The 12,889-nt window shown below is 36.8% G+C and overlaps 1 protein-coding gene and 1 long non-coding RNA gene across 2 annotated transcripts in view; one reads left to right on the top strand and one right to left on the bottom strand.

The window, feature by feature from the left end:
* Nucleotides 1–2,625: 2,625 nt before the first annotated feature.
* Nucleotides 2,626–5,342, top strand: LOC145771988 (uncharacterized). Its single transcript, XR_014289267.1, has 3 exons — nucleotides 2,626–2,690; nucleotides 2,901–3,028; nucleotides 5,236–5,342. It is a non-coding gene; the product is annotated as an uncharacterized LOC145771988 (long non-coding RNA).
* Nucleotides 5,343–6,041: 699 nt separating this feature from the next.
* The window catches only part of LOC145772513 (uncharacterized), a 41,888-nt gene continuing 35,040 nt past the window's right edge, over nucleotides 6,042–12,889 (bottom strand). Inside the window, exons 17-24 of the mRNA XM_082584384.1 lie at nucleotides 12,402–12,650; nucleotides 11,153–11,371; nucleotides 10,233–10,333; nucleotides 10,024–10,050; nucleotides 9,825–9,851; nucleotides 8,613–8,718; nucleotides 8,169–8,278; nucleotides 6,042–7,404 (exon numbers count right to left, since the gene is read on the bottom strand). Coding sequence (XP_082440510.1) covers nucleotides 7,330–7,404; nucleotides 8,169–8,278; nucleotides 8,613–8,718; nucleotides 9,825–9,851; nucleotides 10,024–10,050; nucleotides 10,233–10,333; nucleotides 11,153–11,371; nucleotides 12,402–12,650 — 914 coding nt within the window. The 3' untranslated portion in view covers nucleotides 6,042–7,329. The remainder of the gene's footprint in view (nucleotides 7,405–8,168; nucleotides 8,279–8,612; nucleotides 8,719–9,824; nucleotides 9,852–10,023; nucleotides 10,051–10,232; nucleotides 10,334–11,152; nucleotides 11,372–12,401; nucleotides 12,651–12,889) is intronic.

The following is a 12,889-nucleotide window of genomic DNA, read 5'->3' as shown; positions in this document are numbered from 1 at the left end:
TATCTAACGGTTTGATTTCTAATATGCTTTGTATTTCGCATTTGGGTTGCAAACGCAGAAAGCTATTGGTCAAAATTAGGTCAAAATTTGTAAATTATAAAGTCAAAATTTCAAGTTTTTAGGTCAAAAAATTGGTTGCCCTAGTTATGAGTGACTGATATAATCATTTCGTCAGCCCTGCTCAGCAGATTCGTCCACAGCTCAAACTCACGTTTGGAAAAAAAATTAGAAAATATTAATCAACATGTTTCTTAAAATTGCGAAACTACAGTAGAGGTTTGCGCCGAGGAAGTTGGCCAAAAATTGAAGACCTAAGTTAGCTACTTAAGTCCAAAATACGCCTTTTGAGAAAAAGCAAGCTTTTTCATAGTGGTTTAATCTTTCATTTCTATGCAAACGCCAGCGTGTGTTATAGTCCAAATTTTGTGTAGGGTTAGGTAGGCTATAGACCAGGGGTGACGAGCCTTTTTGTGGTCGCGGGCCACTTTGTCAATTACACATGAGTTATCGGGCCACACAACTTTTTAATCGTAACTTACTATGAAATCTTTTAGAAGCGACTCAAGATATTATTCATGAAAAGTAACAAACGACAGATGAAAGTAATAAAACCCACACAGTTGAAATTATCTTACGCAGAATCGAAACATACAACAGTAAAAAATAAAAACAAATCAATTTGAGTAAAAAGGATAGAGCAACAGTACTTGCACTGATAATGAAGACAGTTTAATTTTCGAAGCGTTTGCTTTTATATGAGTATGATTTCTTCTTTTTTGGCTCTATCCTTTTTGCTCAAGTTGACTAAATGTTTCGAACATTATGCTCCGAAACAACAAATCAGTTAATCAAATTTCTTTTTCAAACAATAAACAAAAGCCCATGCGAATCCTACAGCTGAAGCGATCTAATGCAGCATTGAAGCATAAAATATTAAAAACAACATGCATTGAATTTTTTTGCTTAGTAGGATTTTTGGAAAGTTTTTTGCTTGACTATAAGCGTTCAATATTAGGTCGAACAGACAATGTGGCAACTCTCAACTGCATAGGCCTATTCATCTGTCAGCTTCGACCTGTAACGACTTTTTGTAAAGTGCATTTTAGAAAAGAACTGTTTGCATAGGTACGTGCTGCCGAAAACAGATGACCATTTGAGAGCGTGAGCTCTCAAGTTTGGAAACTCTTCCTTTGATAAACATACAAGATAAAATTCAAGCAACGGCTTGTTCACATATATCGCTTTTGACGTGTCTTTAATGCATGATAGCGATTGTCAAATTGTTTTGCGGGCCGCATGCGGCCCGCGGGCCGCAGGTTTGTCACCTCTGGTATAGACCAACATACAACATATATTTAGTGCAATTTTTGTAAAGAGGTGAATTTCTTGACCCATAGACAAATAAAACCTAACAACCACACGGCATTTAACATAATATTATACAATAAAAATAAACTAACAATTGCAATCGTTTTCGGCCATACTCATGTTAGCCCTTTTCAAGTAACCTAACTGGTTTTCTACATAAATTGAAATTACAAAACTGACGTACATAGCCTACACAGAAATCGAAAAAAAAAAAAACGCATAAGGAAACGGCTTGGCAGAGGAGAGGCAAAATCACATGACATTGAGATGAAACAGGCTGTTAAGGTTTTTAGTGAACTAGTAACTAATTTTGATGGTTTTTAAGCTATAGCCTATAAGCGGATAATCAAATAGGAATCTATTTTTTCTGGTCTGGCAGTGAATGTGGAAATGATGTAGCCTAGCCTACTTGGTAACGTAAACTTAAAAACAATATCTACATTTTTATTTAAGTATCTATTTAATTAACCAATCCTAATAGGGTAGAAATGAAAAGTAGCTTGTGTTTTATTTAAAGTATACCTGAGCGTATAGCATGTAGCCTAGTTTAATTTTTGTTGAAAAGATAAATCATTAAATTAGTTCCGTCGACATGAAAGAAATTGCTCTATGTATCAAACTTTGGTATGAATCCAAAATACATAAACTTAGAGGAAGGGGTAGAAAGCATCAACCTAAAAGGTAAAATTACTTCTATTTTATTTACAGCAGAGTAGCAAAATGTATTTAAAAGACAGGTAGGCTATAAAACACACACGTTTTAATCATTGAATTGATATTAATTTTACTGCAATAGATTAGGCATGTGATGTGAGAACATTTTCTGTTTGTTTTTTTGTTTTATTATCTTTATCCTTCATTGCGGGAAAGCGGACTTGAGCGCTATGCATCGATGTACGCCTTCCGATTAGTTCCGACGTAGGCCTACACCTGACCCACGCTGCAGCCGACTGCAATGTCTGTTTCCTGTTGTCTACTCTACTTATGACTTAAATTTGGTTACTCGAAAACATTACTCGAAATCGATCACTGGGTAGAGACAATTATCGTAAAGTTTCTTGCCCAGAGAAACAACAGCAAGTGCGGGAGGCTGGAGTCGAACATGCAGGCTCTCGACTGCGAGCCCAACGCGCTAACCACTCGGCCACTGCTGTTACATGCTTTGACGGAAAAACGTAATAGGCCTACAGAGTTAAATGACATGCAACAAATACGCAACATCTTTTTTGAATTATAAGCAATTTTGTTTCAGTCTCAACGTCCAGTCACAATGAGTTCGTTGAAGCAAGCCCAAGCAAGTAGCACAGGCACAGAGGTATTCGGTAAGAAAAATTTACTTGCTTGTTAACTGTTTTTGTGTTTTAAGAGTTACATCGTAGGCTACAGTAGCTGAAGTATCGATAAAGAGTTGGTCAAACTGCTGATAGGCTACACGGTAACATATTTCATAACTAATCAGGATTTGTACGAGTTTCATTTTGCTTGTGGCAAAACAATAAGTTCTATCTAAGCTTGAATTCTTATATTTTCAGTTTCACGTTTTGCCTCCAGTTCTCCTCTTTCTCCATTTAACGAGCAACTGACAACAAAACGCTTCAGTGCAATGGCCGCCGAAGATGGTGACGTTTCTCGACCTTTTCGACTTGGAAGTGCAATGAGTGTACGTCAGTATTTTTCTCAATTATTTTCGGTGGTAGAATACGCATAGCTAATTTTGATTCATAAAATGAAACTTAGTCTGTACTTCACTCGAAGTACACTTTGCACTTCAAACTGACTAGCAAATGGAACCCTGAGCCTGCAAAGCAAAAGTTTTAGCTTGACATAAAGTACACTATATTTATGAAATTAGTAAGTTACTTATACCCTCTTAACGTCAGTTTAACAAACGCAAAAAAGAAAAGATTCTGAGTATAGTGATGCCGATAGGAATCCAGTTGTTAGGTTAATCTGATAATAAAGATTTTAGTTAATTATTTTACCGCTTAACCCAAAAACTAGACTCCTGTCAGCATCCGTATGCTTTGAATCGATTTTTTGTGCCGTCTGGACACAGAAGGATATCAGTTAGAAACAGAATAGACAAAGGATAGGCCATCTATCTGCGGCTGCATGGATATGTTTGGATTATCTAAAGCCAGTTGTAAAAACAAGATTATTTTTTTAGAAACCTGTGATATACCAGTAAAGTTCTATCCCTATTATAACCAATATCTCATCTACATCAAAAATAGGCTGATAACAGATGAAACGAGAAGTTTTTTAACGCGTGCTGCTAAAAGAGGAACCAACTTATAAGTTAACCAACTGGTCAATGAAGATGTGTGTTGCGTGATGACAGCACAGGCTGTTTTTAGATGCACTTTAGAAACATTGAATTGCAACGCCAAGACGTTATTTTATTTTCTAACTAATTTGTATTAAAGCTAATGTTTTTCGAAATGTTTTCTGGAATCTAAGCTTCTAAATCTAAAAGACGTGCAACATAGGCCATAGTCAGGCCCGGATTAAGGTCAAACGGGGCCCCTGTGCTAATGAATTTTATGGGGGCCTTTACCAGCTTACGTGGAGCGTAATGGAAGTAAGCTGGTTTCGCTTGCAGAGGAAACCGAGCCTTGCTTAGGTAAGTTAGATAACTTTGAAATAGCACGTGATCGATGATTAAATAAGCATGTGCAAATTAAGTCAACAATGTTCACGTTATAATGGATGCAAAATCACACACACTAAATCAACGAAACGTGCAAGGGAAAACATTGTAGCAAGGGACCACTGTTAGTAGCCTACTGCACACTACACTGCAAATTGCAATGAAAGGTTATTCTGAATTTCTATTCTAAACTACTCTTCCATTCACTACTAACTACCAATAGGATTTAGAAAACTAACATGAAATTCAGTCGAACGACTTTTTTCTGGCTTTCTTTGCTGCAAAGTCTGTAAGGATAGCAGCAAAATTGAGAAGTCGCAGTTTATCACACTCTATGCTGAGAAGGCTCAGATTAGCCCACCGCTCTTGTTTCATTGTAGACCGAAGTACGTTTTTGATTCTTTTCAGCTTAGAGAATGATCTTTCTCCAGAACAGTTAGTGACCATCATACAAAGAAACAATCTAAGAATTGTTTCTACATTAGGGAAAGCAGCTTCAACTTTGTCATTCTTTATTATCTGGTACATGTTTTCATGACTAAAACTTGCTTTATTTCCATAAGCCTTTTTAAGATACAGGTAGAAATTCAAAAGTTCATCAACAAGACAGAGATCAACATCAGTAGGAAATTCTTTCGCTAAATTCATGATACTTTGTAAAATCTGTTCCTTTGATGCATGAAGATCAATTAAAAACGAGAAATTCTGAGCAACTCTTTTGTAAATTATTGTTATTTGTTATTCAAAATTTGTTATTCTATTTTATTTATTTCATTTTTAGCAAAAGTGGGGCCCTCTGTCTGCGGGGCTCCTGTGCTTTAGCACACCCTAGCACAATGGTTAATCCAGGCCTGGCCATAGTTAGTAACTGTCTAAGACGTGACTGAACTGATCGCATACTATATACAGTAGGCTATATGTAGAAATAGAAGAGAACAAAATTTTTAGTTTGTGATTTCTTTTTAAATTGACTCTCGGGCCTGTTCAGCATTCAGAACTGCAAATTTTCTATGATAAAAGATGATGATACTGTTGAAAAAAGATAACTTTGCTTTTTTTGATTGATTACAAGAAAGATTTGTCAAGATTTGTGCGCCAGACCAACCTGACCCATGGGTCGTAGTTTTCCCATTTCTGGTAAACAGTCTGATTTTGATCTGGCATTTACGTAATTTAAACGTTGATGGAATGAAAACTAAACCATTTATTTACTGTAGAATGAGCACAGTTTACCAGTGGTACAAGGTTGAAATGGACTCCATATCCAGCAGCAAGAACTTCGATCGCTGTTCCTCCGATCAAATACCAAAAGAAAACATAAAGGTCCTTGGTCGAAGCTTGATCTTCCTATTATATTCAAATGACCATCAAACTAGCGAGTTGGGCATGTTGTAGATTTCGATGTGAATTTGACATTGCAACGTCATAAAGAAATCGCATCTGCAGTTTTACTTCATGGTTTCGTTCTAGTTTTGTGTAGCAATTTGAAATTGAATTGGCCTAATGTAATGCAACTAAAACTTTCTTGAAAGATCCAATCTAAATCCATGGAAAAAGCAAAATCTTATGCAAATCCGGTGGCATAGCAAAATCCTCTGCACTCTACAAATATGCGAAATTGCTAGAATTAAGTTTTCAGAAAACCTTCTCAGTTTGGCCGCAGAGGTTGACCGTGATGTTTCCGCTGATAGTGTTGTTACATGTAAACTATTCCATTCATTTGGTGTCCCTGAATGATGTTTTGGAATGGGTGTCCTTAAATGGGTTTTTGGAGCGTTGCTCAAGCACACATTCCGAGTGTTCAACCATCGTTTCTTGCTCTTTCCGTTTCTTTGCTCCAAAGTTGGGGACTGAACGGGGCTGCGCTATCGGGGCCGACAAAAGTGAAGTCATAATAGTGAAAAAATAAAAACAGTTCGAGCCACTATACTAGCTTTGATGAACCTCCGTATATCCTTAACCTCAAAACCTCTCATAATTCACCGTTAAAAATAAAGTACACGTCTAATATATGGTAGTTTATTTTGCTTTATGTTTCAAATTTTACCAGCACTGCACAAAATAGCTAGTTTTCACAAATTTTAGATTAGCTATGTTGAGATGAACGAACTAAACAATTTTTGAAGCAAGATTTCTTTTCTATTTTTAACGCTATTGACATGTATGATGTATGACATGTATTGACATGTATGATGTCAATACTATGTCTATTGACATAGTATTGACATCTACTGCCGGAAACCACGAAGAGGAACAAAAGCTTTTCGTTGGTGGTTTAACACTACTCAGATTACATTTTCCCCCCAGCAAAGTAAATCAAAATTAGTCAAATTCTTTGTTTAAATTAAGGGGTAATATTACCTAATATGCTGAATAACACGTAAAATGAATAACAACAACAACAAAAGAGGCAAAAAAAAACGTGTTACGGATTTGCCTAGAAACGGCAAAATATTACGTTACAACAAAATGACGTACTAGTTCAGGTTTACTTTACGGAATTAAAAATAATATCAGTGGATTTACCTGCTATGTCATTTAATAGACAACTCAGTTAGTTACAATCGTTAAACTACAGAACAGTAAATAAAACTTTTCTGTTAATTCAATTTGAACTGGATGGTTTTGTTTTCATAATGACACGCTGGTTGAAACCATCCCTATCTATGCATGATGTAATTGTCGGGATACATGAAACCAGGAAATAAATTGTTGTGCCTTCACTAACTGGGAGATAGATGTTTATGTCGTTTAACAGCAGTCTATTGTTCAAGGCATGGCTTGGTTCAAGGCCAATATGAGGATTGACTTACTTGTCTCCGTACCATGCAAGGCAAATGTTGAAACAAAACTAATACCAATATAAAGCGTAGAAAGCCAAACGGGTTAAGAATGTCGCTAATTACTTTTGACAGATTCAGTACTTTTATTTTGCTGTTTTAGTCCACGTTGGTTAAATTTACTAAACAATGCATATAACTTCATGCGTTTTATTTATAAAGATAAAAGTGAGCTGAAGTGAGAATTCATCGTTGGCTTGCAGAATAGGCTATGTACTGTAATCTACTGTATGTACAAAGTGAATTGGCCTACAAGTCGCAACATCAGACGATCAAAAACACGATCGCATCAACACATTGCACCAAAGGCATTGAAGAATAGAACCAGGTCGCCTTCACAACACAACGAAAATAAGACGTGGTTCTGCTGAAACATTGAACCTTTTGTTACACACAGCAATCAGTGAAAACAACGCGGGTGCTTGCTGTGTGATCTACAGTGATAGTTGGTGCAAGACAATAACGTGAAAGTCACTCGGATTCAGAGTCAGAAAAGTAGTAGTACGGTGATACATCCGATTCGTCATCATCGTTGTCAGAGACAGCCTGAAAAGTATATAAAATAAAAACAAAAACTTGTCAAGTTTAAGACTAAAAAAATAGGTTTGAAAGCTCCCGCATAGTCATAATAAGCTACTGCTGGCATATAGGTCTATGGCCTACCTGTTTTTTCAATTTGAAAAGTCATCGTAGTCGAGATATTGCAATAAAACACAGGCAGTAGCGGATTTAGAAATTTTGGGAGGGTACCAGAATTTACACAATGAAATACTTCCAAGTGAGATAAACAATGTAAATATTGAGATTCAAAACAAGCAAAAAAGCCAACAGGAGGCCTAATGGGCTTGCCCGACAGACATTTTATAAGTTTCTGGGCAGCCGATTTGTAGCAAGAATTGACAGCGATAGACACGTGTTTCGCCCATGAGGCTGGGATCAGTATCGCACCGTATTCTTGCCACAAGAATACGGTGCGAGAATACAAGAATACGGTGCGATACTGATGAGCCCAGTCTCATGGGAAAAACACGTGTCTATCGCTGTCATTTCTTGCTACAAATCGACTGCCCAGAAACTTATAGAATTCATTAGCTTAAAAATTAGATTTCTATGGAAGTTAGAACTAGAAAGTTTGGTTAATTTTTTTTTCGTTTTCGTAGGGGGCACTGGACCAAGACCATCTCCTGGATCCGCTACGGAATACAGTATTCATTTTCAATTTTCGGTTTATTTTTATTTTCTAGCAGGTTTACTAGTTTACTGGTGTAGGTTACAAAGGATGCGCGAGAATGAAATGTCTTATCACAAACCTTTAGTAGTTTGTGAGGCTTTGTTTGGATTTGAGGGATAGTTTCTTCAGTAATTTCCTCTCCGTCATCAGAAGAACCGATATCAGGAACATTTATCGTCTCAACGTCGGCTAAAAATGAAACAATTGAGTGAAAATGTTTCTAGTTAAAATCTCAACTCACACTGCTCGAAACAATAGAACTGCAAACTCTATTTGCATTTATTGTATTTACGTTAACAGAGTAGAAGCCTAACCCAGCAACTGTGGGTGTAGCCTAGAAGGTTTGCTTTTGGTTTCGCAAACAAAAAGTTATTTGCAGATTGCAGAACTGCCATGATGGAACTTCTAATGAAATTTTTCTCTAACAGAAGATCTATCCACATTTCCATGTAAAACGTGATCTGATAAATGCAAAATTATTGAAACCACGCAGTAACAAAATCCAATATGGACCTTAACTTACGTGATGAAGATAAACTTGTAAGAAACTTAGTTTCGAGAAACAGAATACGAGATCTGAGGCTTGCAATTGTGTCTTTAATTGACCTCACTTCGTCTGCGTTCAAGGACTATCCAGTGATGCAAGCATGCACAACAAGCAAAACTGTGTAAATTGTAGGCCTATGACACGGTGGTTGAAGAATTTGACTTGTCAAGAGTCTCATTATGCAATGCTAGGCCTAAAGAATTTTTTTCATGCAATTTGACCATAAAGTCGTAGTATTCCTTTTGTAGGTGCCGTGATTGACATGCAAAAGAGAAAAGCAAATTTTTAAATAGCCTGTAAGCTACACACCATGTGTAGCTTATGAGATTTTTAAACTGATCTAAAATTGAGCATCAAGGTTGGTTGCACCAACGGTGGCTTTTCGTCGATTAATCTAATTTGCTAATTCTACTTATTTTTAGACTATTTTTTTTTAGTATGCTCTAACCGTAATTCGATTAAAATCACCGATCACTGACTCACCGATCAACTTCACGCAACATGATTGTCAATTAGTGATTCCGATGATAAGCTTAATCGGTCACTTAAAAGATCCGCTATTGGTGCATCCAACCGTAAAAGCATCTACTTTCTGCTTTGAAACTGATGATTATTAAGTGTTGATCTACAATGCATCTCATGAGCATTCTCCCATTTAGTGCATTTGAATTGTGCCATGTGATAATGTGACTCTATTCACCAAACTGTTCCTTCCACTTCTTTATAGAGCCACTATGAATTTTGCCGACTCGAGTTTGAAAATCACGTGCCTCTAGCGCACTCAGGCGGTTGCGGACATCCAGCATTATGAAGTGCATTCGGCTGAAATAATCTTTCAGCTCCTTTTTCACTTTTTTCAATTTTTTCTAAAATTTTATGTGCATATGAAGCGCTGATGGATGAACAACATAATGTTGAAATTAATCAAAATCGCAGCTTCTGACTCACACTCCCTTGACAGCTAAAACGCGTGCTGGAGATTTAAAGCAGGGGCTTTTCATTTATTTTCGTGTAGGCTAAGCCTACAACTAACAAAATTTATAAGGAAATTTCCCCAAGTTTTATTTAGCAATCAGTTTCATTTTTATGTTTTATCGTGAACTTTGATAACGCTAAGTTACTCTTAAGAAATAATAACTCTGCTACGTTTTAGTAATACGATGACAGAAAAGACAACAGCAAACATACCGACAATCCATTCCTTCCTGGTGGACCCTGAAAACATGCTTATAGTTTTGTTAAAAATGATAAAACATCATTTTTGTGATTGCATTACCAAATTTAGTTTTGTATTACATTTACTGTACATGTAGTAGAACAGTTTACACAATGTGAGAACAGAAGCGAAGAAACTAAGTTATAACTTATAAACTGTGCGATCACTTACTGGGGGTCCTGGAGGTCCGGCTGGTCCCTAAACAAAAAGAAAAAAAGTAACCGATGTTCTATAGGCTCTATCGGTATGCATAAACAAGTTTGTAGTTAATCTATTTTAAGAGAGTAAGAGAAAGAAAACATTATTTTTTTAATGTAAAACGGAGGCCCTCACAAACCAGCTAAACCTTTTTTGCAAAAAAAAAAAACTAAAATGGTTACCTGAACACCAACCCCTGGTGGCCCACGCTCTCCCCGAGGTCCATGGGGCCCCCGTTTTGTCACACTACTTTCAGGGGCTGATTTTTCTGACTCCAATTTACCTGTAAAAACAATATTAAATTTAAAAAAATAGTAAAAAAATCGTTTGTATATAAACATAGGCTACATATGAAAGCATGGTTTTTGAAACAAGAACAATTTCAAAACAAATGTATTTATCTTATTATCATTTTTGCAAAGTAATTTACCAATTAACAAAACCTAACTGCGTAAATGCGATTTTAAAATAAAGTTTTTTATTGTGTAAAGCAGCAAACAACCTCAGTATTTTTGAGCTGCTACAGCTCATTCAACACAGACTACCTTGTATACACGGAAAGCACAGGCTAACCAAGAAATAAACTCTCAAGCACAAGCCTGAAACTTTCCGTCTTGGCGACCTGTGTCATTGGTTCGAAGCTACTGCAGGTATTCAAAATTACCAACATTCAGCTAAAAAAGGGCTTTGGCTTCCTAACTCCGATGATAATATTATTGATAAGCATAACACAATCAATCACATTCTTCGATGTTTTTAAATTCGAGGTGAACGTGGTTTCGAAAGGTTAGATATACCTAGCTAACTTCTCTTTAACAATCGATTGGGCTTAACTCGGGACTTCCGTGGAGTAAGGTCCGGGAACAACATCACAAAATCCAGTACCACTTTTATTCAAATTCCGTTCAGATATTTTTGGCTTAAAAAGAGTTCTTTAGATATCTATGTTGTGTTGAAGGCGGTTAGAAATCTCAAGATTTTCTCTGTGTTTTTTTATTTAATGATTATGCTAACGCCTTTAGTGTGCTTACTTTTATTATGTCTTTGTAAATAAACAACGTCAATTCTGCCAAAGCAATATGAATACGAGTACAGTACTTACCATACAAGTCACTTTGCAGGGTTAGCGTGAAATTGTAACCGTCTCCACCGCAGGCGTTCTGGCATTCCTCTGCTGAGTCAAAATTATTGTGATTCCCACGGCAACCGCGGTACAAGAACACCGAGCATTTATTAGTTTGTGAGTTGAAAAAATATCGGTAGAATGTTCCTTTGCATGGACCTTCATCTATTGGCTGAAGGCATCGGGTATCAGATGTAGCTGTGATGCAAGATATACCAAGAAAAAGTTAGCATCAGCACTATGAAGCAGAGATGACAGAGGTGCAACCCTACTCCCACGAGCTACTGTGATTGATAATGGGAATTTTTATTCTCGGACTGGTAAAGCCTTTTCGAGAGCTTGACCCTGGCAGTTTTGTATGCTTGTTAAGGTTTTCCACCCTTGACACTGGCCCGATCACCGAGATTGACAAAGTTTTTTCCGCTTGTTGTTGAAGTGTTGTTGTTTAGGAATTATTCCATCTACTATGAACCGCTGAAAGGGGACTGGTACTGCTATTTCAACTAGGTACCGCAATTTCATCTGCTAGGTACCGCTAAAGAGCTCTCATTGAAATGCGTTGCTCAAGCGCACACCCCAACAACCGAACCAGTGCCGCTTGATCTTGAAGTTTCTTCTTTTATAAAGTCAAATGCTTAACCAACAGCCATCGGAGTAAACTATGAAAACCAAGCTCTCTTTTTCATACACCCTGTGTTATTGTTGTGTCTTGCCTGTCTTTGGTATAAAAAAGCAAACTCTCTCCCGAAACTATTTTATGAATGTGTTCAATAATAGATCCCTACTTTTTTTGCTCCCTACCGCAATCATCTAATTACTTTAAAACGAGAACTGCATTGTGACTCTGTACAGTGATAGCTTAAGTTGTAGAAGCTTATAAGGTTTCAAAACTGATAGTTTCGTTATTAACCTATTTCTTATTTCCAGCTTAAAAACCAACGAAGTACGTTTGTATTGTTAAAGAAAACTGATTTTGAGTTTAAATTCGATAAAAGATTCCCTTTTTTGTTTCTTGTGCAAATGTAATGAGACTCTTGAGAGTTACAACACTTAGATAAGAAGCACCTTAAAATTTACAAAATAGATAACAGAAAACAGATCAATTTTTGTTTTATTTAGGTTGAAAAGTCCAGAAACGAGGCACACAGAAAGTTGTTTAAAATTTCAAACAAAACTGAAAACCAACTTGTAGCACGGTTTTAAAGCAAAGAAAATGTTTTTTACTCACAGGGTTCTGTCGATCTTGGTTGGATTTGTGGACCTCTGTCAACTTCTATCTTTTCAAAAATAAAACTCGGCTCGCCTCCACACAAGGCTTTACATTCCGTGGGGAGCTCAAAGTTATTTTCATTGCCACCACACCCTCCGTAGATGAATAACTGGCACTTGTCTGTGATAGAATTGTAGTAGAATCGTGTATGTGAAGCCCTGCACGGACCCCGTTTCTTCGGCAACAAACACTGTTTCGGTTTATCGCCTGTAAAAGTAAGAATGTCACTATTTTATTCTCTTAAATTGTATTGTGCTCGATGTTTAGTTGTATAGTTAACATGATTGCGTTTTTTAAGTTTCGTCGCTGTGCGAAAGCCTGTCAAAACCATTGATCAGCCGACCACTGAGCTGGTTGATGCAACTGACAGTGACCAACACTTACAATTAATCTCCAAAGATGAAAAATCAGGACGGACATTTGTGGCGCTTTAATTATCCCGGCCA

Source organism: Aplidium turbinatum, chromosome 6 (genome assembly GCF_918807975.1).
Source record: "Aplidium turbinatum chromosome 6, kaAplTurb1.1, whole genome shotgun sequence".
NCBI classification, from domain to species: domain Eukaryota; kingdom Metazoa; phylum Chordata; class Ascidiacea; order Aplousobranchia; family Polyclinidae; genus Aplidium; species Aplidium turbinatum.
The sequence above is the reverse complement of the archived record's forward strand: the minus strand, read 5'-3'. Positions and strand labels throughout refer to the sequence as shown.